The sequence below is a fragment of the Grammomys surdaster genome, unplaced genomic scaffold (assembly GCF_004785775.1).
Source record: "Grammomys surdaster isolate TR1022 unplaced genomic scaffold, NIH_TR_1.0 209, whole genome shotgun sequence".
Classification (NCBI taxonomy): domain Eukaryota; kingdom Metazoa; phylum Chordata; class Mammalia; order Rodentia; family Muridae; genus Grammomys; species Grammomys surdaster.
In genome coordinates, this window is record NW_021604654.1 from 393,342 (window position 1) to 420,706 (window position 27,365).

Below are 27,365 nucleotides of genomic sequence, written 5' to 3' on the forward strand. Positions count from 1 at the left end.
CGCACGCCTTTAATCCCAGCACTTGGGAGGCAGAGGCAGACGGATTTCTGAGTTCGAGGCCAGCCTGATCTACAGAGTGAGTTCCAGGACAGCCAGGGCTACACAGAGAACCCCGTCTCGAAAAAAAAAAAAAAGAAAAAAACAAAAACAAAAACCCAAACCAAAAACAACTACAAAAAACCCACAACCGGGCAGTGGTGGCACACAGCTATAAGCCCAGAACTCAGGAGGCAGAGGCAGGCGGATCTCCAAGTCTGAGGCCAGCCTGGTCTACGAGTTCTAGGAACACAGAAATCCACCTGCCTCTGCCTCCCCAGTGCTGGGTCTGAGTTATCCTCAACTATATGTTGATTTAAAGAGATCAACCTGGGCTATAGGAATGTGTACATTAAAGAAATTTATTACATATATTAGAAGTGTATTTTACTACTGTCATTTTATCGCTTTACAGCATAGGTTATCAATAAAAATAAGCATACATCGGATTGCAAAATAATATATACGTATGTAATATATATTGTTTGTTGTGTTTTTGAGATAGACACTCCAGCCTCAGCTTCCCCTTTGCTAGGGTGACAGGCATGGCCCTCCTGCCCGTTCATTAAGACATTGTACCAGAAAGAGCGCTTTAGCCTGTGGCATGGACAGAACTGAGTCAGCTTGACTAAAGTCAGGGCTTCCAAAGAGCGGTCACTGGAGCCCAGCACCAGGACCTTCTGAAAGCGGGTTAGAAGCTGGAATCTGGAGCCTACTTGCCGCAGGAACTAAGACAGGATCAACTCCTCCAGAGATGCGGACACCCGGTAAAAGCTGAGAACTGTTTTGAACGTCACAGGAAGGAACTAGGTCAGGAGTGCTCGAATTAAGAGGAAGCAAAGTTAAAAAAAAATAAAAATAAAACTTGAAACTGGAAAGTCACAAGGGGCCAGGTGTACTGACAGAAGTCAATGCCAACAGAATAGATAATGATCTTGGGTGTGGCTGGAAGGTGCAGTCTGGCCTAGAATTCCTCAAAGAAGGCTGGGGGCGTGGTCAGGGTGGAGACCCCACCCACACACCTCCAGTGAGGGGCTGGGGGCGTGGTCAGGGTGGAGACCCCACCCACACGCCGCCAGTGAGGGGCTGGGGCCGTGGTCAGGAGTGGAGCCCTGCCTAGAATCCCATAGTGAAGAGCGGGGCGGTAGCTCCGATGCGGGTTTTGATTATTCCAGTGTCTCCCCTAGCGATGAAACCGGGAAGCTTGACAGCGGGTAAGTTGCAGCAAGGGGCCCAACCCATTGATCCCTTAGGATGCTCGGTGTCTTCTGAGTCCCTACTCTGCGGCACCTGTAAGTGCTGTGGGGTGCAGGACTACCTAGGCCTCCCTGGGCGCTCAGGGGTTAAGGCCTGTCTGGCCACGTGAGAGTACCTTGCGACTGAGCCTCAAGCCCTCCCACCTGCGGGCTGGCCTCTCTACCCGGCAAAGGGACGCGCCCGCTGTTCCTTCCACTCCGCTCGTGCTCAGCAAACAGGTTGTCTGGCCTGAGAAGCCAGCTCGGGTCTCCTCCCTGCCACCCATGCCAGACAGCCATCCAGGACCCAGCTGCCACCGCCCACCCCGCGTCCTCTCACTCAGCCTTCCAGACGGGTAAGTCTCCAGCTGAGCTCATTCCAAGGGCGTTAGGCACTCAAGTGATCCCACCTCGGGCTCCCGGGACCCCCAAGTTTGCTCCGGGTGCCCCCCATGGGACCTGGAAGCTGACATCCTGTGTGGGCAACTGACACAGTTTCAGAAAGTTCGAGCGGCTGCAGTTTCTGCCCTGGCACAGCGCCCAGGACGCTCCAGCCCAGCCTTCAAAGGGTCATTGTGAGCGCAGGCGGTGGCTGGGGAGGCTGGTCCCTGATCCCCTAGTAGCATGAGGTAAGGGGACCCTAGTTCCCATGGAAGGCTGGCCTGCAGTTTGGAGAGACGGCAGAGAAAGCTGGGGTACTCCTGAACTAACTGAGTTTTTCTGGAACTCTCCCTGAGGGTCACCCCATATTTCCAAGACGTGAATGTCCTGGGTTACACATTCTGGGGACAGGAGGGGACAGGAGCGCGTCAGCTCCCAGGCCACGTCTGTCAGGAGAATTGCACGATGAGGGTGGACCGGATTGACAGAGGAGTTGAGAGGGGCACAGGAATTGCTTCTGTGCCATTTGCCCCAAAACAAAGAAAAACAATTCCCTTCAGGAGGGTGTGTCCAGCCAGCCCTGAGGTTACTTTATTCTGGTCTGGGAAGGCTCAAGACGCAGGTGGACCTAGCATTGGGAGTTCCAACTATCCACCATTGCCCTAGCCCAGCCTCAGTTTCTCATTTTGCACCGTGGAGAAACCAATGCTACAGTAGCCGGCGCCGTGGCTCCGTGGGTCCCTGTTCCCAGCTTAGTCCCCTGTTGTCAGGCACAAGATGAAATGAGGCCCAGACAGGGGCAGCCGCTCCCCCAGACTGCACAGTAGAGTTAGATTGTCACACAGGGGCCTGAGAGCTGACCCCCTAAGAAACTGCCCCAGGGCCGGGCAGTGGTGGCACACGCCTTTAATCCCAGCACTTGGGAGGCAGAGGCAGGCGGATTTCTGAGTTCGAGGCCAGCCTGGTCTACAGAAACCCTGTCTCGAAAAACCAAAAAAAAAAAAGAAAGAAAGAAAGAAAAAGAAACTGCCCCAGGATCAACACCTAGAAAAATCCCTGCGTGTCTGGCCTGGCACTTCCGTGTGGCACCGGTTCTGGGGAAAGTCCACGCTGAGAATTTAGGCTCAATCCTTCCTCCTGGGCCTGGCTGGGTGCCAGAGAGGCAGTGTTTGCTCAGGGTAGAACCCAACACCCTTCGTGGCCGAGGTCAGTGGGGCACTTGGCTATGGGGATGGGCTGCCTAACAACGATGTGCATTTATTGAGCGTTTACTGTGTGCCGTGTATATTGGGAACATGGCTCAGAAATTCATAATTTTATCTTTTCAGCTTTTGGAGACAGGTTCTCACATAGCCCAGGTTGGTGTCCATAAGTAGCTAAGGATAACCATGAACTCTTGATCTTCCCTCAGTGGCTGGGATGACAGGTGTGACCCAGCACATGTGGCTTGTTCTACCTTAGGAAGACGAAGACGGGAGCACTGGGGGTGACGCGGCGTCTGGCGTGGTGACAGACCTAGGCAGAAAGTTAAGGCTCAGGCAAGGGTGCTGAGAACGGAGGGAGCCAGGGGCGGGAGCCAGGCCGCTGCACAGAGGGAGACGCTCGGTGCTCACGTGCGCCCTCTGGTGGCTGACCACGGGGTGCCTGTCCCGAGGGATCGCGTGCTGTGTGAGACGGAGGGTCAGGGTCAGGAGGTCAGTAGTAGTAAGGCAGGAAGGTTGACAGGACATCAGGACACACACACGAACCCTGCCCCAAAGTTAAGTTATTGAAAGGACGCTCAAGAGCTACGGACTGTTTTGCTCTAGAGACGGTGCTTGCCAGCCACATGCTCACGGAGCCCCGGCCTCGGGGACCGTTCCTCCGTGCTGCACCCCTGAACCCTGCTGCAGCCCTGAACCCTGCTGCACCCCTGAACCCTGCTGCACCCCTGAACCGTACATACCACCATTTGGAATAAGACTTGGCAAATGCTCGGCACGCCATAAATGCACAAATAGCCTAAAGTTTGTGACACTGTGGAGGACACAGAGCTGTGGCTGTCCAGACAGCTGCAGACTGAGTGACACGCCCTCCCAGGTCTATATAGTGAGTTCTGGGGCAGCCTGGTCTATGTAGTGACACCAGCAACAACCCCTCCCCCCAACAACAACAGAAAGCTGTGAGAAGGACCTCGGGGGCAGTTTGAAGACTTTTTTGGGGGTGGAGTGTAGGGAACCGTATAGTGCTGGGACACCAGATGCCACTCCCGGTTCCCACGTGTCCCCTACTGGCTGAAGCTGACATTGCAATCCGAAGTGATGGGGGGAAGCCCTGTTTTACAGACAGGGAAACTGAGGCAAGGAGTCTCACCGTAGTCTTGGTTGACCTCCCTCCTTGGCGTCCGAGCTGCGAGCTCCCTCGGACTTCCTCTGTACTTTCCTTTGCCTACTGTGGGCTTCGTGTGGAGTGTGACTCCACAGCTCAGCAGCCTGGGCCTCACTGTGCAGTCCAGGCTCCTGGGGAACTGATAGCCATCCTCCTGCCCCAGCCCTCTCTCATGAGTGCTGGGATAGCAGGTGTGTGCCACCACTGCTATGTACAAAGTCTAAATTCCTTTCATTAGCAGTGCGTGTGGTGCAATCACACGAATGCACACGCACCGTGGAAACCCACCGGGGACAGCTTTCCGTTGCTTCTCTCCTCCACGGTGGGCCGTTCAATGAACTCTCCCCGCCTCCCTCCTCCTCGGGGTCCATCGTGGAGTCTTTGCACAGGCCACGCCTGCCTTCCTCCGCTGAATCTTCCTGACCCTCAGGCTCCCTGTCCTTACCTGGATCCCTGCCTCGCCTTTGCCCGCTGGCTGGCGCAGCCTCCATTCTGTCCCTCCTCTTGAGAGCAGGGCCTGCCCCTCCCTCCTGCGGACCCAGCAGTGGACACCATTGAAGCTCTTGGGGCATTCTTACATTCGGGTCAGACCTGTCCTGCCACGTCTGAGGGGACGTCACACCCTTCAGTGACCCCTGACTCCACCCCCACCCCACAGCCTCAGGCCCTGCCCTCCGCCTTAGTTTCCCCAGACGTGCGAGAATAGGCAAGCAGAGTCCTACAGGACTTGTTTCCCAGCCTACAACCCCTTTCTCGCCTGCAGACACTGCCCCCTCCCGGCTGACGTCGGTACTACAGCCCAAACACGCCTGTGCTTCGTCTCTGGAGGAGGATTGGAGAGTTTCTTTAATTTTTAATCTCTAAATAACTATTTATTTGTATGTGTGCACGCTCACATGCCGTAGCGGAGATCAGAGGACAACTCGTGCAGATCCGTAGTCTCTATTCTGTGCGGTGTGAGGATCGAACTCAGAACCTCAGGCTTGGCAGCAAGTCCCCCCCCCCACACACACACACAACTTTCACAGAACACTGGACAAGGTTATCCTCAGGGGCTGAGGATGGGTCCCAGGTACTGTGGAGACGGAGACAGGAGGATTGTGAGTTCCAGGGCAGCCTAGGCTAGGTGGTGCCGGTGCATAGGTCTGCAAGCATGGGAAAGAGTCCTTTAAACCTTGGAATCAGGTCAGCTATCATTCCCACTTCCAGACGGGAAAACCGAGGCACAGACCCACTTGGTGGCTTTGCAATGAGACAAACCACTGCGGTGCCCCTTAGCCCACCTACCCACTCTGCTATGCAGAACCTAGGGTTTCATTATCCATAATGCTAGATGCCCAAACAGTGGGAGAGAGAGGAGTAACTTCCCGAGGTCACACAGAGAAGACGCAAAAGACCCAAGGTTGAACCTCCAACCTCGAGGATCTGAGAACGCACGTTTCTTCTCTCTGCACAGTCGGGGCACGACAGTCGCTGTGGGGCCCTCAGATGCACAAGTGTTCACTGTAGCGCTGGTTGTACTGGAACTCACTCTGTAGACCAGGCTAGTCTTGAACAAACATCCACCTGCCTTCCTCTTGGCCAACTCTTTATTAACCTTCAAATCCCCTCTTGCATGCCTACCTTCTCCAGGGAGCCTTGAAGAGTTCCTGCTTTGCCTTCACACTTGTCACTTGCTTCCTCCTCTAGCTGCGAGGTGACAACTGGAGATTGTTAGTGCCCAGGCACTTTGACCTTGGGTTGTGCTGGGATCGGGCTATCTTACTAGTGAGGAATTTGTGGGCGGGGACAGCACTAGCCCCGCCCATACAGGTGCCGTCCTCCTACCTTAAAGCCAAGGGTAGGCTACCCTGACTGGACTTTTCTCAAGCTAACCCTCCCTCCGTGGCAGGCCCTGAGGGGGAAGCAGTCCGAGTGTGAAATAGGAACCTGCCTGATCCAGGAAAAGCCAGAAATACGACTGATTGTCTGGGGAATGGTTATGTTTTGGGTTTTTTTTTTTTCTTTTTTGAGAAACGGTCTCATTGTAGCTCAGGCTGGCCCAGACCTCACTATGCAGACCGGGCTGGCCCCTAACTCACAGAGATATTCCTGCCCTTGCCTTCCCAGTCCTGGAATTAAGGCTGGAAAACCGCTTTTTCGTTTTGTTTTTTTTTTTTTTTTGACGCGTTTACTCGTTTCACGTGTTTGGTGTTTTCCTGCGGACGGCTGTGAGCCATGTGGGTGCAGTTCCCACGGAGGCTGCCAGTGGGTATCGGATCTCTGGAGCGGGACACGCAGGAGCGTGAGCCGCTATCTCGGTGCGGGGATTGGAACTCGGGTTCTCAGGCTTTCAAGAAAACGTCTCAGTGCAGGCGGAGATCGTTCTTGTCAGGGCAAACTCTTAACCCACCTTCAGAACCCTCCCTGCAGCGCCCTCCACATCCTTGCCTCTTTGCCTTCTCACAACCTTCGCCTCTCCCGGCTCCTTCGCCAAGCTCCTTGCCCGGGCGAACCTCGACGCGTGTGCGTTTCGCGCGTGGGAGAACAGAACAGACTCGCCCCGGACCCGGGACTCCGCTCCGCCTGGCCGCGTCCGCTCCCGGTCTTCCCGACAGCGCCGTCCGCGCCGTCCGCCGCCCCGGCCGCGGGGCTCAGCCCGGCTCTGTGGGAAGCCAGGTCCGGATCGTGCGTATCCGGACCGGATCGCGGCGGCGCCGGCGGCCGCTCCCCGGAGGCGGGCCCGGCTGGGGCGGGGCGGCCCCCGCCTGGAAGGAGGAAGAGCAGGTGCAGCCGGGAGCGGCTGGCGGAGCCCGAGAAAGGCGGGAGCGGCCCCGACCCGCCGCGACCACCCCAGCCCACAGCGGGGGCTGATGGTTTCCAGGCCCCCCAGCTCCGTGGTGGGGGCTCCCTGACCGTTTCCAGGACGCCTGCTGTGCACCATGGCGGTGAGATTCCAGGCGAGTTGTGCCGGGCACGAGCGGAGATCGGAATGGGAGTGGGACCCGGGCTTTCCAAACCCTGTCCGCCCGCTTAACAGGCAGGGAAACTGAGGCTCGGAGAGGCGCGGTGGCTAGCCTACGGCTACATGGCGAGATAAATCTGTGAGCTAGCCCCAAGAGCCACCTCTCGGAGCTTCCTCAACCGCCTCACGCCACAGACCTGAGTTCGAATCCCACTGAGACAGTGAGGTCGCCCGTGTGTGATCTTGAAAGTGGGTAGCTGTGTTTTGTTTTGTTTCTTGGCCACTAGCATTTATTGAGCACCTACTGTGTACACAGTTTAAGGAGCCTGGCGGGTCGAATGACTGTAGCCAGTCCTAGGGACCCTGGAGGAATTTTGCCCTTCTGGCGTGGTGGAGCCCAAACTCCTACACTGGAAGAGTAAACTGAGACCGGGCTGCTGGGTCACACGCCAAGCTTTATGTCTGCGAGAACTTCTGCCAGTTTAGGAGGAAGAGGAATGACCTTCCCCAGGCCCCCCCGAAGGACCTGTCCCCAGCCCCTCCCAACATCCTCCCCGGCCCCCGCGCCTGGCCCAAGGGGGGAGGGGCGGGTGGGGAGCCAGTGCCCCCGGGCAGGTGGCTCGTCCCACTCGCTCCCCTCCGGCCTCAGGCTCCAGTTGTCCGCAGGTGGCAGGGGCGGAGCCAGGCGCTCACCTGGAGGGGCGGGGCTGAGGGGCTTGGATCTAGCATTTTAAACCGCCCTCTTGTGGTTTCCAAGCTCTCCCAAAGCTCCGCACTGTGGGGACAGGATGATAAGGTCCCTAGAACCTCCATCCCAGACAACCGGAGCGCCCGGGCTCAGGGGGGTCCGTGGAAGAAAGGAGATTAAACTGTGACACCCCAGACTCCAAGGAGAGGGGGTGCCAGATGTATACGTTGGAAGGCACCTTAGCCCCAGGGCTCTAAAGGCTGAATAGGAGTTTGCCAAGGACTATAGCTGATGGCATGTCCCCTGGGCTGAGTGATGGAGAGGTCTGGTCTTCCACAGCTAAAAGAAAGAGCCAGGGCCTGCAGAGCACAGTTGAGAAATCCGTGGATGGGCAGGGATGGGGAGCCAGGGGTCATGTCAATCCTTAAGGCACTGGGTAGCCCCAGAGGGTTTTAGACAAAGCCTGTGACCAGCCTACGCCAGCTGGGACAAGCTGGGACAAGCCTGGCCACCTGCCTCCCCTCCCCCTAAGGAGCCCTGGCACACTTGGGGAAACCAAGAAATAAAAATTCCACAGTCGAGTGCAGATGAGCTTTCAAAGTGCCACTTGAAGATCTCTGCCAGGGTTTGTGGAGGTCCCCATGTGCTTCCTCCATGAGAGGAGGATGAGGCAGGAGGATTGCCATGAGTTTGGGGCTAACCTAGGCTGCAGTGCAAGATCTCTGACCACCCAAAAGTAAACCAAAGCCCAGGCACCAGGACTGCAGAGCCGCCGAGACTGGGAGGAGATACAGCTCTGCCGAGAGGGGGCCTGGCGGGTGGGTCACGTGACATCGAGATGCCGTCCTAGGGATTCAGCTGTCAGTGGGGGGATCTGGACCTCAGGACTGAGAGAAGGCGCTGAACGACTGGAAAGTGTTGAGAGGCAGCGTCTGGGCACAGGGGAGGCTGGGATGGTGGGGAGCAGCCACGAGGGTCTTGTGCCGGAGCAGACAGAGCAAGGGTTATAGGAGGGGAGGCATAGTGGGGTAAGCCAGACAGGGAGGAGGGCTGTGGGGAGGACTGCGACGGCGACCCTGAGGAAGGTGGGAGCCATGGAGGCCTGAAGCTGCCGTGGAGGGGATGGAGGATGGAGCAGGCAGTGGGCACCGTGGCCTCCTCCTGCCCCACGAGCCTGTCCCTGTCCCCACTAGGTGGCAGACATGGAAGAGCTGACCATCTGGGAACAGCACACAGCCACACTGTACAAGGTGAGCTGAGGCCCCGCCCCTCCAGAGCTGAGTCCCGCCCACCCCTCCGAGGGAGCCCCTGGGTCTGGGAAGTAATCTCCTGCCTGTCACCTGTGTCCCTCAGGACCCCCGCCGTGGCTTTGGCATAGCTGTCTCTGGAGGCCATGACCGAGCTAGCGGATCCGTGGTCGTGTCTGATGTGGTATCCGGAGGCCCTGCTGAGGGCAGGCTCCAGTGAGGCTTCGAGAGGGCGGGTGGGAGGAGGGACAGTGTGGGGGCAGAAGGCACCTGGCACCTTCAGCTCTGTCAACGGGGCCTGACTTCCTTGGCCTCACGTCCCTCACACTTCCTGGTCCTGGAGGCGGAGCAGCGCCCAAGGGCAGGATGGCAGAAAACTGGAACGGACAACCCTGGACTGTTCTTTGAAAGCAGGGCAGTTTTCCGAGACCTGTAGACTGAGGCTCCTGGAATCTGGGTAGAAATGGCTCCTGGCCCTGAGGGATTGATGAGTGATAGAGGAGGGAGAGACACACACGCAGAGACAGAGAGATAGAGAGACAGAGAGACCAAGAGACAAAAATCACCTGATGGGGGAGGGGAGGGGAGGGGAGGGCTGCAGCCTTGAGTCTCCTCACTGGAGCCACTCCCTCAGGACCGGGGACCACATCGTCATGGTGAATGGTGTCTCTGTGGAGAATGTTACATCTGCCTTTGCCATCCAGATTCTTAAGACCTGCACCAAAACAGCCAACATTGTAAGTAGACAGAGGCTGGGGACACTGAGTGCTTTTTTATTATGAGTATACGTCACTGTCTTCAGACACACCAGAAGAGGGCATCCGATCGATCCCATTACAGATGGTTGTGAGCCACCTTGTGGTTGCCAGGAATTGAACTCAGGACCTCTGGAAGAGCAGTCAGTGCTCTTAACCACTGAGCCATAGCTCCAGCCCCAGGGGAAACTGAGTTCTAACCCAATAATACAGATGGCCCTGTGATATTGGAGATGGAACTACACACTATTTTTAGAATTTTGTTTTTGGGGGCTGCCAGGATTGAAACACAGGACACCCTGAACACTGAACCTGGGCTCCACCCTGACCACGCCCACGGACACTCACTAGGGGATTCTAGGTGGGGCTCCACCCTGACCACGCCCACGGACACTCACTAGGGGATTGTAGGTGGGGCTTCACCCTGGCCACGCCCTCATTGGGGAATTCTAGGTGGGGCTTCACCCTGGCCACGCCCTCATTGGGGAATTCTAGGTGGGGCTTCACCCTGGCCACGCCCTCATTGGGAATTCTAGGTGGGCCCAGTTCTCTTTTTCCTCTTTTTTTTTTTTTTCTTAATCTCATTCCATTTCCTGGTTGATCTTTATTTTTTCTTTAATGACTTTTTAAATGTCAATGGGTGTTTTGTCTGCATGGTCGTCTATCTGCCCCCCAGAGGAGATCACCTGATGTTGGAAGTTACCGACAGTAGGGAACCACATGTGGGTGCTGGGAATCGAACTCAGAACCTCTGCAAGAAGAGCAGCCTGTAATCTTAATGGCTGAGCCATCTCTCCCGTCAGTCCCTGTAGATACTGAGCATCCTGGGACACTTCTTCCCAGGGTAATCAGTCAGATTGTAGGAGCACTGGTTTGACTGCTGTACTGGATGTGGGTGGGACAGTTGTGCTCTCGTTGGAACGCCTGCCCCTGAAGCCACACTCTGGCCCTTATTAGATGACGACTCTGGTGTTGGAGACCAGAGAGGCACTGGATTCTCTGGGGTTTTTCTGTGGTGGGGAGTGATCTCTCCCCTCCTCCTGCCTCTTCTGACATATCTCCTCCCGACTGACAGACAGTGAAGCGTCCCCGCAGGGTCCAGCTGCCTGCCACCAAGGCTAGCCCAGCTTCTGGCCACCAGCTCTCAGACCAGGAGGAAGCTGACCATGGCCGGGGCTACGAGGGGGACTCCTCCAGTGGCTCAGGTCGTTCTTGGGGCGAGCGTTCTCGCCGGTCCAGGGCAGGTCGGCGTGGCAGGGTGGACAGCCATGGGCGCCGGAGCTCTGGCGGATCTGAGGCCAACGGTCTGGACCTGGTATCTGGGTACAAGCGCTTGCCGAAGCAGGATGTGCTGATGAGGCCGCTAAAGTCCGTACTGGTGAAACGAAGAAACAGCGAAGGTGAGGCAGACTGGGCTGCACCCCAAAAACAGAAAAAAGTCAGGCTGGGGGCGTGGTCGGGGGATTGTGTGTCTCCCCCTCCCTAGAATCCTCCGGTGAAGGGGCTGAGGGCGTGGTCAGGGCTAGAACACTTGCCTACATTGGAGACTGAAGCAGGAGGATTGTAAATTACTTCAAAGCCAGCTTGAATGATTTTGGCCTCCTAGCTGAAGAGCCCTGCCTCAGTTTCCCTCCTCTCCCTTCCAGAGTTTGGGGTGAAGCTAGGCAGTCAGATCTTCATAAAACACATCACAGAATCCGGCCTCGCCGCTCGGAACCGTGGGCTGCAGGAGGGAGACCTTATCTTACAGGTGAGCCCAGGCTCTTGCTTCAGGTGGGGAAACTGAGGACAAGGGAGGCAGTGCCATGTTCCTAGCCTCAGGAATTATTCCCAATCCTCCCACCTCGCTCCAAGCAAGATGTTTCCAGTCCCCCTGAAGGCCATACTTTCTAATGCTCGACCCTTTACTTGTACCCGGCTCCTTTCAGATCAACGGGGTGTCCAGTGCGAACCTGTCCCTGAGTGACACACGAAGGCTCATTGAGAAGTCGGAGGGGGAGCTGACGTTGCTGGTGATGAGGGACAGTGGGCAGTTCCTGGTGAACATCCCTCCCGCAGTGAGCGACAGCGACAGCTCCCTAATGGAAGGTGAGGGCCCCAAGGCAGCTGCGAGCCTTCCTCCTGGAGGCTCAGAAAGGGATGGAAACTGACCTAGAGCCGCCCAGCATGACCAAGCTGGACTTTGTGAGGTTCCGGACCCCTAGCTCATCAGAGCCTTGATGGTTCCCGTGTGACAAAAACGACATGGACCATAAGAGGTATGTGTGACCCTGGCTGACCTGCTGCCCTTCTCCCACAGACATCTCAGACCTGACCTCGGAATTGTCCCAGGCGCCCCCTTCCCACATTCCTCCACCACCTCTGAAGGGTCAGCGGAGCCCTGAGGACAGCCAGACGGACTCCCCAGTGTGAGTGGAGGGCCACGCCTCATGTCTGTGCACCCCTGCTCTTTGCAGAGGTGACCCTGAATCTGTGGGGTCCCGTGCAGAAGCACCTCCGACTCACTGGAATCTATTACCCCACCCAGGGAGACCCCGCAGCCCCGGCGGCGGGACCGGTCAGTGGATTCAAGAGCCATGGCTGAACCAGGTGAGACGCTGGCAACCGGACACTCTCAGGGCTCCTGCACTTGCAGCCACCATGCTGAACCAGGCAGGAAGCAGAGATGACATCGTCGTTGTTGAGGGAAGGGGTGCCCAAAGCATAAGGGTCAAAGGTGGGGCCGTGAGAGGCAACTTGGCAAACTGCTCCGGGTTCTACCTCAACGCTAAGGGGCTGGGGGCGTGGTCAGGGGTGGGGCCCCAGCCTAGAATCCCTCAGCAAGGCTGGCTTGTTGCTAGGTGCAGTTTTGGGGGCTTTGGGGTTTTTGTTTTGTTTTGTTTTTTGTTTGTTTGTTTGTTTGTTTGTTTGTTTTTGGTCCTCTGAAGGAGTGAGCTCCAGGTTTCGGTTTCTCCTTGCAGAGTCTCCTGGAGAAAGCCGCTATGACATTTACCGGGTCCCTAGCCGGCAGAGCCTAGAGGACCGTGGGTGGGTACCTCAGATGAGCATGTGGTGCCGTGGGCCCCACATTCTGACTCCTTGATTGTGGAATGTCATTAACTGTCATCTGGGCTGTTTGGAAAACCAAGTCCTGTAAGGGGTGAGGACAACCTTCCACCCCTGCACTGCCGGCCTGATTGTCTCCCTCTCTGGTAGCTACAGCCCCGACACTCGTGTCGTGCACTTCCCCAAGGGCGCGAGCATTGGTCTGCGGCTGGCTGGCGGCAACGACGTGGGCATCTTCGTATCCGGGGTGCAGGCAGGCAGCCCAGCCGATGGGCAAGGCATCCAGGAAGGGGATGAGATCTTGCAGGTGACATAGGACAGCTGGCCTGGGGAGTATGGCCCTGGATCCTCCTGGCGTCCCCTCCCCCCTCCCCGCCCCCGCGTCCCTTTTGTTGCTCTGACTGGCTGGAAACTCTCTATCCCACTTTAGCCACTTGAATGTTGGAATCACAGGTCTGTGCCCCACGCCTGGCTGGGTGCTGGGGATCTGAACACAGGTCCTCCTGCTTGTACGAGGGCTTTCCCCCTTAGTTTTCTCATGAGCCCCAGAGAGTTTTTACACGGTGGGGACTGTCCCCTCTCAGGACTGCCCAAGGCTTTCAGACCTGGTTGTTTGTCCAGAGCCTTGTCCCCGGGTTGTGTGCCCTGGACCTTGTCTGTGATGCTCAGAGGCGGGCTGGGGACACCCGGGGAGGCAGAGTCTGGGGTCTGGCAGGCTCCATTCCCAGCCTCATCACGTGCCCTTTCCTGGCAGGTGAATGGTATGCCATTTCAGAACCTGACTCGGGAGGAGGCTGTGCAGTTTCTGTTGGCGCTGCCTCCAGGGGAAGAAATGGAACTGGTAACGCAGAGCAAGCAGGACAGTGAGTGTCTCCGCTGTGGGCCAGCCTGGCAGCGTGCTGGGTTCCACATTCACAGAGATCCAAGCTGGGGTGGGACTGAGAATGGCAAACTCTGGCCGCCACCGGCCGGGTGTGGTGCCGCATGCCTTTAATCACCGCACTCAGGTGGCAGAGGTAACGGGATCTCTGCGAGTTTGAGGCTAGCCTGCTCTACATAGTGAGACTATCAAAAAATTAAAAGATCAGAAGCTAGTGGGCTGAGCACAAGCTGGGCTGCCGTGTGGCCCCCGGGGGACAATATCCCTAGTTCGTCTGAGCAAGTCCCTGGGACAGATGGGCCCCTCAGAGTCACGCAACCCCCTCTGTCCCCAGTCTTCAGGAAGATGGTCCAGTCCCGCGTGGGTGACTCCTTCTACATCCGCACACACTTTGAGCTGGAGCCGAGCCCGCCCTACGGCCTGGGCTTCACCCGCGGTGATGTCTTCCACGTGGTGGACACGTTGTACCCGGGCTCTGGGCCAGGCCGGGGGCACAGCAGCCATGGGGGCCTCTGGCTGGCCGCCCGCATGGGCAGAGATCTCCGAGAACAAGAACGCGGCGTCATCCCCAACCAGAGCAGGTAGGGGTGCTCACCATTCCCCGTTGCTGAGGGCTCCCTGGGGTAAGACACAGTGGGGCCACGGAAGTATCCTGCAGCCGCTGTAATAACTGAGCACTTATACGGCTTTATTCATTCATCTTTGAGGGAGAGTTCCCTCCCAGTATCCGATCCATCCAGAGTACCAGCATCTAGGGCCCCACGTTTCTTGGCTATGGCCACATTCTCTCTCTTCAGAATTGGGCGCAGCCTCTCCCCCCTCCTGTCTCCGTTCAGATCCCCATGGTGACTCCGAGTCCTGGGATCATCCCTGAAATCTGCAGTTCAGAGGCCTCAGCTTGAGTTCACACCCACTCTCTGGCGACATGACCCCAGAATCAGAGACCCTGGCTAGTTTGGGGCTGGTTCTGACTCCCAAGTTCCCTGTGCTCCCTAGGGCCGAGCAGCTGGCCAGTCTTGAGGCCGCGCAGCGGGCCGCGGGCGTGGGTCCAGGCGCCTCAGCGGGCTCCAACCCACGGGCAGAGTTTTGGCGACTCCGAGGTCTCCGCCGAGGGGCCAAGAAGACGACCCAACGGAGCCGCGAGGACCTGTCGGCGCTGACCAGGCAGGGACACTACCCGCCCTATGAGCGTGTGGTGCTTCGAGAAGGTGGGTGGCTGTAAGCATGGGGTGGGGGAGGTGCAGACGACTCATTGAAGGGGATGGGACCCTCCTCCCAAGGTCACAGAGGCCCAAGGCTATCACCAGCTTTCCCAAGATGCCTCTCTTCCTGTGGGTAACAGACCTGTCATCCTAGCACTCCAGAGCCTGAGGCAGGGGGGTTTCTGTGAGTTTGAGGCCAGCCTGGTCTACATGGAGAGTTGCAGGACAGCAAGTGAGACCCTGTCTCAAATAAATAAATGACTATAAAATTTTTATAAGAACTAAAAGACACAGGTGCGTGGATCTCTCAGCCCCAGGTGTGCTCAGTCTACACAGATGGACAGACTGCATCTCAATAAAACTTTATAAAATCAAGCCAAGAGCCAGACACAGCAAGGCTGTGGCTTCTTGCCAGCCCACTCATCCAATAGTGCCAGAGAGCGTCAGGAGCAATCCTCCTGCCTTAGCTGCTTCCCATGCTGGGTGTGCACTATCATGCCTAGCTCGTGGGGCACTTGGTATGGGGGGAGGGGGCTTTCAGCACCCTGGCCCAGAGCCTGGTCTTGTCACCCTCTCCACTTCCCAGCCAGTTTTAAGCGCCCTGTGGTGATCCTCGGACCAGTGGCAGACATTGCCATGAAGAAACTGACAACAGAGATGCCAGAACAGTTTGAGATTGCAGGTGAGACACGGCATCATGGCGGCTGGGCTGAGGACATGGGGCTGTACCCCATCCACCCACCTGGACCTAGGCCAGGCATCATCAATCAACCTGGGCCCTCAGAATCCTTAGCCACTGTACTAGGAGGCCTCCTAGAACAGACAAACACCGCCTTTTGTTTGTGGAGAGCTTTTCAGGGTTTTTTTTTCTTTATTTTTAAAATTTTGTTCATTCCTCCTGTGATCAGCCTTGAAGCCGGAGGATGATGAGTTTCAGGACAACCTGGTCAACTTAGTGAAACCCCATATTCAAATCAAGGCTCCACCCCATCATAAAATGGGCCTGGTGACCAGGTGGAGGCAGGGGGAGTGTAAGGTCGGCTCTGACTACATACAGAATTGGAGGCCAGTCTGGGCTATATCGAACTCCATCTTTAAAAGCATTAAATAAAAGGAAACTGAGGCATGACTCCAGGTGCACATTTAGCAAGTGGAGTGGCTCTGGGGATATGGGGGGCTGTAAAGGGCTGTGGGAGGCTGGGTGTGCCTCACATAGAACCAGATCTTACAGGTTTCAGGACACTTAGAAAGGAGGCTGCTGGAGGAGGCTGGGTAGGGTCCAAAGGGTAAACCTACCAACCACCTCACTAGTCATCAGGTGATACAATCGCTGGGGTCCATGTACAGAAGAATGGAAAGTTGGGCCTCTGACAGGGTCCCTGCAGGAGCACTCTGGAATATTACTCAGCTAGGAAAAATGAAGGGCACATTACAGGGTCTGGCTCATGGAAGGCTCCTGCAGTCAGCATAGCCACAGGGACAGTAACTGGGATGGGGGCTGAACTCAATGTGTAATGGGGAGTCAAGCTCCTCAGGACCACCCTGTGCAAGGCTCACAGTAGGTTCAAGGGCCTAGCCACAATGGATGTGCCATTAGCGGGGTCCCCCTGCCTCCTCAGAAAGCGTGTCCCGGACTGACAGCCCATCCAAGATCATCAAACTGGACACAGTACGGGTGATCGCAGAGAGGGTAAGCGTGGGGATGGGAAGCCCCATGTGCTGTGTCCCAGCTTGAGTCCCCTCCAGGGAGCTGGGCGCTGGGGACTCACAGGTCCACACCCCTGAGCCCAAGCTCCGGAGGCTGACTGTCATGAGTTAAGACTAAGCTGCCAGCCGGGTGGTGGTGCCGCACGCCTTTAATCCCAACACTTGGGAGGCAGAGGCAGGCGGATTTCTGAGTTCGAGGCCAGCCTGGTCTACAGAGTGAGTTCCAGGACAGCCAGGGCTACACAGAGAAACCCTGTCTCGAAAAACCAAAACCAAAAAAAAAAAAAGACTAAGCTGCCATACACAGAAAGACCTGTCTCAAAGGGGAGAAAAAGGTAAACAATGACACGAAACCACTCAGCAGTGGAGGTGGCTGAGTACATTGTGTTCCAGCTCCCTAGATGCAGAAGCAGGGGGATTCCTGGGGCTCCCACAGATCCGGCCAATAGATAAAACCCAGGATCAGACACAAAACTGTGAGTGTTACCAAAGACTCTCCCTGTCTCAGAACAAGCACGCGCTCCTGGATGTCACCCCCTCTGCCATCGAGCGCCTCAACTATGTGCAGTACTACCCCATCGTCATCTTCTGTGCCCCGGAGAGCCGCCCGGCCCTCAAGGCCCTCCGGGAGTGGCTGGTCCCCGCCTCTCGCCGCAGCAGCCGCCGCCTATACTCGCAGGCCCAGAAGCTGCAGAAACACAGTGGTCACCTCTTCACAGGTATGTGCGGGGTGGGCGTGGGTGGGTCGTTGCTGAGGGTGGTAGCTCCTGCCTGCTGACTCTGCCCTGTTCCCCCCACCCCCCGCAGCCACCATCCCCCTGCACGGCACTAGTGACTCCTGGTACCAGGAAGTCAAGGCTGTAATACAGCAACAGCAGGCACGACCGATCTGGACCGCGGAGGACCAGGTGCTGGGTAGAGGGAGGCCATAGGAATAACCTAGGTGAACAGCACAGGTAACCAAGTGTGGCTTCCTGGTATCCAGTACCCAGTATACTACCGGAAGAACCCTTAGGGAAGAAGGCCTAAAGGGTGGACAATGAGCTGGGAGTTTGTGGGATGCTTAGGAGGTGGTCAGAGTTGAACGCCCGGTGAAGGCCTTGATCTCAGATGTGAAACTTGGCCTAGAATCCAGAGGCACCCATCAGAGGTCCACGGGCGACCAGGGCACAGGGCAGCAGAGTCTGGCATTCACAATATACCTGTCCCCACAGCTGAACGACTCATCCGAGGACCTTGACCTGCCGGGCCTCGGCCTGGCCGCCAGCTCTGGAGACCTCAGCTGTGACAGTCGGGCCAACAGCGACCATGAGGACACCGATGGCGAGGGCGCCTATACGGACAAAGAGGGGGAACCCCAGGACATCGATGAGGAGGCCCCTCCCATGGCCCTGGCCCGGTCCTCAGAGCCCGTGTGGGTAGATGACCGCCAGGGGCTGACAGGTCATGGGATGATCACAGCTCAGTGGGAGATGCAGGTGGGCACTTGGCCCTGAGGATGGGGGGACATGATAGCACCCCTGACATCCGGCACAACCCCCTCCACACGTCAACCGGTCACTGCCTGTCTCCTCTTCCCTCCAGGCCGACAGCCACTACATCCGGGACCAGAGGCACCAGGACAGCATGTGGTAAGCATCCAGGAAGGATGCAGGCCTGAGAAAGCACCTATCGGGCCACTCCGTGCCCCACATGGCTCAGGACTTCCTGAAGGACCAGGCGTTGGGGCTGGGGCTATGGCTTCGTAGGATATGAAGGAATCCCAAGTCCCAAGTCCTACATTTAAATACCCGTGGTCGTCCTGTGCCCACCCTGCCAGGTGGGGTCGGCGTGGGAGGGTGAGGTCTCACCCTGCCACCAAGGCCCCAAACCTCCCTCCTGCCCCTAGGACCTACAAGCATGAGGCCCTGAGGAAGAAGTTCACAAGAGCCCGGGATGTAGAATCCTCCGATGACGATGGCTATGACTGGGGCCCAGCCACCGACCTGTGACCTTTGCAGTCACCAGCTTGCCACAAGCCGTCAAGCTTCTGACCAGTTAATAAATCTTTAATTTTTTTTTTTACATTAGAAAATAATACAAGACTGAGGACTCTTTGGTCCCCGCCGGCCAAGGGGTGACCGTGGTGGGGGCGAAGGCACACATGGGCGGGGCAGTCACAGGTACACCGGCTGTTCCTGTCCCGTGAGCAGTCGGTAGGTGGCAGCTGGCATGGTCTTGATGTGGATCTAGGGGTGAGAGGTGAAAAGTCAGAGGGTCAGGGTGTCGGTGACGGGGTCGGTGTGAGCAGGGCAGGATAAGGGGTGACAGGGTCAGGTGACCCCCACACACTTCTCTTGTCTCCGTGAGTAGCTGGATGATGCGGGCATGGGGCATGGCCACGACGCTCTGCCCGTTGACCTCAATGATGCGGTGTCCAACGCGGACTCCACCACGCTCGGCCGCGCCCCCACGCAGCAGGCTGCAAATCTGAGGGGGACAGTACTCACGACCTGCCCCTAGGCTATAGGCTAACCCACACGCCACACCCGGCCTGGGGGTCCCAGCCTCACGATGCCATCCTCCACACAGAAGCCCAGCTGCTCGCGCACATGGGGCCGGCGGATGACGGCCGTGGTGACTGGTGGGCAGTGGATGATACTCAGCGTCACGGATGAATGTCTCCGCACCTCCTGGGGGACGCACCATGCTGCTCAGGCCTCGGTGGGCCTCAGCTTACCCACCCGTCAATCTCCCAGGCAACATGGGGATGTGATCAGTGATACCATACAGCCCCTTAACTTCTAAGACCCAGCTAATGGGCTCCTAAGCACCCTACAAAGGCCCCTGGGGACCCAGCCCACAAAACCCTGACTCACGCGCACGGCGGCCTGGCAGGCGGCCAGCGACAGGCCCACCAGGCTGGTTCCGTTGATGGCAGTGACGCGGTCCCCTATGCTCAGGGCCCCACAGCGCTCGGCAGGGCCCCCGTGGAGCAGGTTGGCAATGACCGCGGTGGGCAGCAGCGAGCCCCAGCCTGACTCTACTAGTGCGACGCCCAGGGCTTCGCCCGGCCGCTTCTGGATGCAAACCTGGGGGTGGAGCCGTGTTCAGGGGGCGGGGTCTCAGCAGGGGCAGTGTGGGCGGAGTGTAGGGAGGGATCAGGTCCATTGCGGGTTGGGCTCAGTGAGGGGTGCGGCCTCGGCGGGGGCGGGGCCTCGGCGGGGCGGGATCAGCAGGCCAGGGGACGGGCCCATGGTTCCTTGGGTGACTGTGTGTGCTGCGGCGGAGCGTGTGCTCACCTCCCTGCAGTTCTGGCTGTTGCAGAAGTGGTCCAGGTCGCCGTTGTGCGGGTGGCTGGCAGCGGTTGGGGGCTGCGTGCCCACCTGGCTGGGGTCGATCTTGTTCTCCTGCAGGAACTGGCTGTAGGCGATGCTGAAGGCCTGGCCGATGGCTTGTGCAATGAGCTGGGCCTGTGGGAGGACAGTATACATCCTGCAGCCTCAGCTCCAGTGCTCACACCTTCAAGAAACCCCGAGGTTTCTAAGTCAAGCACTCTCGGGGTATACGCTCTGGCGGGGGCGTGGCTCATTCTGGCGGGGGCGTGGCTCATGGCTGCTCACATCCTCTGAATGGAAGACATGGCACAGCATCTTGTAGAGTCGCCGCTGGCGGTCCTGGGGAGTTGTCCTCCTGGCCAGCCGCCTCCGGGCCATCAAGACCAGCACAGGCCCAATGTCTGCGATGTAGGAGATGGTCTGCAGGGCATGGTCCATCAGGGCATCCTGTGGACACGCGCTGGTGGGCGAGGGCCTCTCAGGGACCCCAAGTGTCCATGACAGTCAAGGCCCAGCCCTCGGGGGTACCTGGGAGTCAGCAGCTAGCACTTTGACACGCTTGGTAGAGATAAAGATGTCTACCTCCACCATGGGCTGGGTCTCACCTTCAGGGGCCTGCAGGGTAGGGAAGGACCCAAGAGTTCAAGGTGGTTGGGAGATCACCCTCTACAGCCCGGGAACCCTACCATGGCTCACCTTGACACGGTCCATGGCCTCCTGCGCCTGCCCCATGCGTGTGCTGGGCGGCGGGCTGCGCTCTGACAGCAGCTGGGTGGAGCCCAGGTATTTTGCCCCAAAGATAACGCCGTCCATGAGCTCCTCCTGTCCACAGGGACCAGGAACTGCAGGTGACAGTGAGGGGCTTGCCCATCATGAGCCCGTCCACAGGCTCTGGGGTCCCCAACCCCTCAGCTGTTGCTCAAGAAACTCATGGTTCTGTCCCATGGCTTAGCAGGCAGTAGACGACTCCAGAGGGTTCAGTGTGCAGCTCTGTACCCACCACTCCCAGGAACGCTGGCAGTGTCACCCACCCCTCCTGTGAGGTACCCTGAGGGGGAATGGACCCAAAACAGGTTGCAGGGCTCACAGACCCCTCTTACAGAACCTTCTGATCGGGCCAGAGCTCAGGGCCTAATGGTGGCATCACGATCCCTAACCGTTCTAGAATTGGACAGGGCCAGCAGTGTAGCTCAGTGGGCAAAGGCACTTCCAGCCAAGCGAGAGGTCCTGAGTACGATCCCCGGGACACCACAAGGTGGGCAGAGGGCTGACTCCCCCCAGTAACCTTCTGCCATATGCCACAGATGCGAAACGGCAGATCACGGCCATTCTCCATGATGATCTAGCCGTCCCTCCCGTCAGCCCCCAGGGCCTCTCAGAGTCTAGGTCCTCCATAGCCCCGAAGCAATCCCACCGTGATTCCTGAGCCCACGGCTCTTGCTCACGGTTCCAAATCATTCTGCTTTGTCATTACTTGTTTTAAAACTTTGAGCTATGGAGCCAAAGCTGGTATGGAACCTGCTATCCTCCTGCCTCAGCTTCCTCGGTGCTAGAATCGGGTGGGAGGCACCACATTTGGTCCCGTTTGACAACTTCCACATTACCCCAACACTAACAGCTGGGGCTCTAAATGTTCCCTTTTGAGTAGGACCCTATTCCTTCTGTGGTTCTAGAACTTTTCAAACTATGTAGATCCGGGCAAAATTCTAAGAGCTTGGCCTTCCTGCAATAAATCCCAGCATCCACCTTGATTCTAGAACCTTCTGTGATACAGAGCCACATGGGCTGCCCTCACCTGCAGCACTGGCTGTCATGGCAGAGTTCCAGAACATTCCAGTCTGCTTATTCCCAGGCCTTTAGGGCAGGGATCAGGAACCCCAGGGCCCTCAGTTCCCACTTTCTTGGCACTGGGCCCTGGTTGCCGCCTCAACTGGCTTTTTGAATGCGCTGTGAGGATTCGAACCTATAGCACCCTCCCACTGAAGAGTCTCCCAAACCCTGAACAATTTGCATAAAACTGTAAATGCCATCGTGAGCTCACAAGACTCCCCAGAGCAGCCTGGAGCCGGCCTCTGCCAACCAGTGTTAAACCGGCATGGCTTTCAGAACACTCTACAGCTTATGTCACCTCTTTGACCATCTACGAACGGCTCTAATTCAACTGTCCCTGCCAGACCTTGATCGTCACTGGCAAACGTTGTGTCATATTTGGCAGCTTGCTTTTGGGTTGTTCTAGAACACTGATTCCTGTGTGAGAATGGACACTCACCCTCTGAGACAGCAGGACATGAGGCCAGGGTCTCCCGGCTCTGGAAGATAGAAGAGGAGCAGGGCTGAGTCCCCAGTCATGGCTGAAGGTCAGGGGTCAGAGGAGGCGGGCACTGTTACCTGGGTACCCACAGGTGGTTCCCGGTGTGTCACCAGGGGTGCCGTGTCCAGCCAGGGCTCCGGGGAGCTGCTGGAACTCCTGCTGTCTGCTGGCTCGGCTGATGCCCCTTCTATCCACCCCGGGTCCCCATCGTGGTCCTCTGGTGGCTGCAGAAGGCGGGGTGCAGTCTGTGTAGGATCTAGGGGAACAGACTGGGCAGGCGAAGAGTCCTCATACCTCAGCAGACCCAGAAGGTCATCCCCGCCTGCCTCGGCCGACAGAAGCCCACCAGCATCCGAATTCTCCTGGGTTGCTAGGCCTTGGCCAGTGGCAATGTGCAGGGGACAGGGGGCTCCTTCTGGGAACGGGCCCCCCAAGTCACTGGGTAGAGCTTCCAGCTGCTGAACCAGCTCCTGTACATTGGATGCATCCAGCTCCATCTCGCTCAGGGTAACAGGGCCTTTGGGCCCTAAGGCCCACTGGGTGTTAGAGGGGTGGTCCTCAGTGGGCACCTCGGGGCCTTTGGACTCCTCCAAGTCCATGGATGGGGGCTCTGGTGGATGCTGGGGTCCTGGCAGGGACTCCATGTCAGGGACCCAGGTTCAGGCCGGCACTGTCACCAAACTGGAAGACGAGGGCTCTGAGTGCAGATCTCGAAGGCCAGCCATGGTCCTACAGGTGACATGTTCCGTCCCCACGGGACCTGCCCAGGAGGAAAGGACCCCATTTCTCACAGAAGCCAGCCAAGAGCTCAGACTCTGGACCTCAGAACTCAAGCTCTAGACACTAGAACTGCGGCTGCGGCCACAGAACTCAGGCACTGACCTGGGAACTCAAGCACTGTCCCTCAGAACTCAGGCTTCTGTCCCTAGAACTCAGGCTCTGGCCTCTAAAACCCAGGCTCCGGCCCCCAGAACTCAAGCTTTGGGTCGTGGAACTCAGGCTGCTCCTCCAGAATTCAGGCACTGGTCCTGGGAATTCAGTCTCCGACCCCTAGAACTCAGGCTCTGGCTCCTAGAACTCAGGTTCCGGCCCCTAGAACTCAGTCTCTGATCCTTTAAACTCAGGCTCCGTCCCCAGAACTTAGATGTCCCCAGAACTTAGATTTCAGTCTCAAAACTCAGACACCGTCCTCGGGAGCCCGTCTGGTCCCGCGCGGCCCGCAGTACCTGTGCCTCCGGCCCGGGCGGAATCATCGGGTCCGCCGGTCTTCCCAGGAGAGTCAGCAGCTCTTTGGGATCCCAGCTTTGGAACCGGATCACCGGTCAGTGGACCATCCAGGACGATTGTGCACGCACACTCTCACGGAGCCTGCTGGGAAATGTAGTCCTCGCGGCCGCTCTCTCCTTCCGTGGACTCGCCAGGGTTGCAATATATATACTAAAGCACAGGTTCTAATCCCGAGACTCCAGGAACGAAGGGGAGGCCCAGACTGACTTTTCTATTCTAAAGTTGGGTTCCGCATCCCTTCAGGGTGCAAAATGGCTGAGGTATGACTTGGCCGGAAACCAGAGGGTAGTAGTAAAGAGACATTTTGCCTTGACATTTTGGAGTACAAAAGAAAAGTGGGGATGGAAGTTATTTAGAACGGACTTCCCATCTATAATGGCACAATCTAGGCTTGAGTCGACACCGGAATTTACATCACGGTCCTACTTATAGACTAGGGACGATGATAATCCCTAAATTTAACTGAGTGTGCTAAAAGAGTTCACTCTAAGGTTAGGTTTGTTAGCAATGAGTCTAGAATATTCTTGAGACATTCTCATGTAGCCTAGGCTGACTTCGAACTCCTGATCCTCCTGCCTCAGCGTCCTGTGTGCAGCCAGCCTGGAGGTGCTGGGAGTGGAACCTGCTGCTACCAAGTCTCAATCACCAGCACCCACTTTCTTCTATTATTATAGGTATCACCATGTAGAGTAGGCTGGTCTGGAACTCACAGGCATCTACCCACCTCTGCCCCCCAAGTGTGGGGATTAAACGGGAGTCCACCACACCCGGCTACCCTTAAGTTTAAGCCAAGATCTCATATAGCCTAGGCTGACCTCAAACTTGCTGCATAGGACAGAGCAACCCGAATTCCTGATCCTCCTGCCTCCACCTCCGCATCACAACTGACTGTCCTTACTTTTAAGCTTTCAAAAATTCCACATGGGATACAAGCATGATTTTACTGTGACATTTAAAGTAAATAAAGGTCTAAATCCTTGTTGTTGTTGTTGTTTGACACAGGGTTTCTCTGTGTAGCCCTGGCTGTCCTGGAACTCACGTAATAGACCAGGTTGGCCTCGAACTCAGAGATCCTCCTACTTCTATCTCCAGAACTGGGATTAAAGGTGTGCCATCACCGCTTGGACTGAGGGCAAGAGTTTTATGAAATATTCTTTGAATGGGCGATAGCTACAGAAGTTAAAATTAGTCATTAGACAGCCAAAGATTTAAAAAAAGACTACAATTCCCAGAAGTCCGCGGGAGCCTCCAAAGCCCTAAAGCGGCTCTGGAGAGCTGACGTAACACGGAAGCGTGCACATGCGAGCAGCCGGCGAGTGTCATGGCGGCCGCCCGTCTCCTTGGGGCTTCCCGGGTGTGGGCCCGCTGGCGTCCTCGGGCGCTCCCGGTCCCCGGGGGACCTGGAGAATTCTTTATCCGGGAATATGCCAAGAAGCTAGGTGAGCCGGCTCCGAAAGAGCCAACGTGGGTACGGCGGGCGCGCTCCTGGGGAGGTGGGGCTCCGAGGGTTCACTGCGCATGCGCAGCGGTACGGAGGCCAAGCGGGCGTGGTGAGGCCTGCGGCGTTCGCTGCTTGACTCGGCGCTCAGTGCGCAGGCGCGGCCTCTGCGGGCCGGGATGGGGCGGAGCCAGGCTGGGTCCCGCGCTCTCCCACTTTGAGTAAGTCAACAAACGTAACCGACGTCAACTAAGTTATTTTATTATATACGTATACGTAACATATATATATATTTTTTTTTTTTTTTCTGAGACAGGGTTTCTCTGTGCAGCCCTGGCTGTCCTGGAACTCACTCTGTAGACCAGGCTGGCCTCGAACTCAGAAATCCGCCTGCCTCTGCCTCCCAAGTGCTGGGATTAAAGGTGTGCGCCACCACTGCCCGGCTATTGTCAATATTTTAATTTAAAAAGTAGTGTGGGTGGGCAAGTTGGTTCAGTGTGCAGAGTGCTTGCCTCGAAAGCCTGAGTTTGATCCTCAGGACCGACGTAAACAGGGAAGGAGGTGACCGGCCCCACATGCCCTGTGACAGTGCACACACCCCCACCCCACCCCCGATAATAGTTATTTAAAAATTACGCTTCGAGGCTGAACGTGATGGCGTATTCCTTTAACCCCAGCCTCGGAGCGGAGAGGCAGGGTGATCTCTGTGAGTTCAAGGCCTGCCAGGAAGACCCCATCTCAAAAAAAAATTTTTTTTAATGTTTTCTTTTTTTGGCGTTCCAGGAGAGCTACATGGTGACACCCTGTCTCCAAAAATAAATAAGTGAAAATGTTTATAGACATCGTTTCATGTCAAGTTGGCCCAGAGTCACTGAGCCATCTGTCCTCTCAGGGTTTTGTTTGGTTTTTGGTTTTTCTGAGACAGGGTCTTATGACCCCCACAACCTCAGCTCCAAAATGCTGGCATGTGCCACCGGTGTCAGCATCACCGAATGGAAGAGGGGTATGGGCTGGGTCTTCGGGGCACATGGGTGGGACAGGTCTGTGCCATAACAAGGGACCCTGCTCTGCATGGGGGTAGCTGGGGTTGGTGGTGGTTGGAGCCAGGAGACCACACAGAAGAGGGTTGAAGGAGGGCAGGGCTGGGCAGGCTGAAGTGACCCGAGCTCTCATCGTGCAGTCGGCAAGGGCGGCAAAGGCAGCGTGGCTGCTGAGGCCCTGAAGGACCCCGAGGTGTGCACAGACCCCACTCAGCTCACCACGCATGCCATGGGGGTCAACATCTACAAGGAAGGCCAGGATGTGGCCCTGAAGCCCGACTCCGAGTACCCTGAATGGTGAGTGTGCCACACTGCAGTGGAACCCTGACACCCAGCCTGCAGGAACATGGTACTCCACGACAACTCCCTGGGGCCTGCTGGGCTCCTCCACCCTTGTCACAGGTGGTTCTGGATGCCAGTGAGTACACAGGACCATATGTCCCTGAAGGCCGAAGGGAGCAGGGGACTCTGTTTCCTGACATTTATGACTGATCCCCAGCTACCCTTGTTCCAGGAACCCAGAGGGTTGCTCAACAGACAAGTATTCCCTTCCCAGGGCAACCTGGGAGGAGACAGTTACCTGAGCAGGCAGATACGAAGGATGGGGCCACATTCTGAAGAGATTGGCGAGGCAGGGACAGTGGGTTGTAGACTAGGCAATAAGTGTTTCCTGGGGACGTCACATGGAGCCAGGACCAAGTGAATCGAAGTGTGGCCTGTGCAAACGTCCTGGCGCAGGACAGAGCCAATTCTCTGGGAGCAGAGAAGAGGCCTGTGTGGCTGGAACAGAGAGAGCAAGGGGCAGAAGCAAAGGGAAGCAGGGCGGGGACAGCTGGTCCCTTAGGCTCCTTCTCTGTCACTGAGAGCCAGGGCAGGGTTCAAAGCCCCAGCCGGACACCACCCACGCCCTGGAGCTATGGGATGCCCACACAGCTCTCTTACCCCCAGGCTTTTCCAGGTGAACTTGGGTCCCCCCAAAAAGCTAGAGGAACTAGAACCGGAGTCCCGAGAGTACTGGCGACTGCTTCGAAAACAGAATATCTGGCGTCACAACCGGCTGAGCAAGAACAAGAAGCTGTAGTGTGAGGATGTGCACCTCACAGGAGACTGCCTGGGCCTGTGGCCAGCCAGATGGGAGACAACTGAGTCCTGTAAAGTGTCCTCTGACCTTCACGTGCTCAGCGCAGCGTGCAGGCCATGTGTGCACTAAATAAGCAGATATGAAAGCGAAGGAGTAAATAAAGGGATACGGCCATTACACACGTGTACTGTGTGTTGTGCCCTGTGGTGTCAGAACTGGGAGGACCCCAGCCTCTGACGCACAGCTGTGCTGTCTGATGGGCAGGCTGGGCCCAGGTACTTCAACAGTGAGGTCTGTGACTTGACCTGCTCAGGTGCTCTCTGGGCAGGTGGCACTCCTGCAGAGAGGTGGCGTCGGGCCTGGCTAGCCGTGTCTCCTGCTCACCCTTCCGTGAGCACACGGTG

At 57.1% G+C, this 27,365-nt stretch overlaps 3 protein-coding genes across 4 annotated transcripts; 2 read left to right on the forward strand and 1 right to left on the reverse strand.

Annotated features, from left to right (window-relative positions):
- Positions 1-1,427: 1,427 nt before the first annotated feature.
- Tjp3 (tight junction protein 3) lies at positions 1,428-18,564 on the forward strand. The gene is made up of 21 exons (XM_028771543.1): positions 1,428-1,627; positions 8,845-8,901; positions 9,005-9,114; positions 9,533-9,635; positions 10,729-11,053; positions 11,300-11,403; positions 11,582-11,741; positions 11,953-12,061; positions 12,181-12,242; positions 12,614-12,680; positions 12,849-13,005; positions 13,453-13,561; positions 13,913-14,159; positions 14,575-14,786; positions 15,367-15,462; positions 16,400-16,470; positions 16,996-17,206; positions 17,295-17,395; positions 17,702-17,965; positions 18,072-18,118; positions 18,376-18,564. The coding sequence occupies exons 2-21, from the start codon at positions 8,854-8,856 to the stop codon at positions 18,476-18,478; spliced, it is 2,706 nt and encodes a 901-aa protein (XP_028627376.1). The 5' UTR covers positions 1,428-1,627; positions 8,845-8,853; the 3' UTR covers positions 18,479-18,564.
- Positions 18,515-23,472, reverse strand: Apba3 (amyloid beta precursor protein binding family A member 3). Of its 2 annotated transcripts, none has more exons than XM_028771544.1 (11): positions 23,342-23,472; positions 22,193-22,875; positions 22,074-22,113; positions 20,501-20,646; positions 20,333-20,419; positions 20,090-20,251; positions 19,769-19,939; positions 19,346-19,558; positions 19,040-19,159; positions 18,819-18,956; positions 18,515-18,715 (listed from the first exon to the last, which is right to left on the reverse strand). In XM_028771544.1, exons 2-11 carry the CDS (start codon positions 22,757-22,759, stop codon positions 18,644-18,646), a joined length of 1,716 nt encoding a protein of 571 aa, XP_028627377.1. In that variant the 5' UTR covers positions 22,760-22,875; positions 23,342-23,472; the 3' UTR covers positions 18,515-18,643. The 2 variants fall into 2 exon arrangements, with proteins under 2 accessions (XP_028627377.1, XP_028627378.1); XM_028771545.1 differs by having other exon boundaries at positions 22,205-22,875; positions 23,342-23,464.
- A 1,221-nt stretch (positions 23,473-24,693) lies between these two features.
- Positions 24,694-27,138, forward strand: Mrpl54 (mitochondrial ribosomal protein L54). The gene is made up of 3 exons (XM_028771739.1): positions 24,694-24,841; positions 26,021-26,177; positions 26,829-27,138. Exons 1-3 carry the CDS (start codon positions 24,724-24,726, stop codon positions 26,959-26,961), a joined length of 408 nt encoding a protein of 135 aa, XP_028627572.1. The 5' UTR covers positions 24,694-24,723; the 3' UTR covers positions 26,962-27,138.
- The last annotated feature ends 227 nt before the right edge of the window (positions 27,139-27,365 follow it).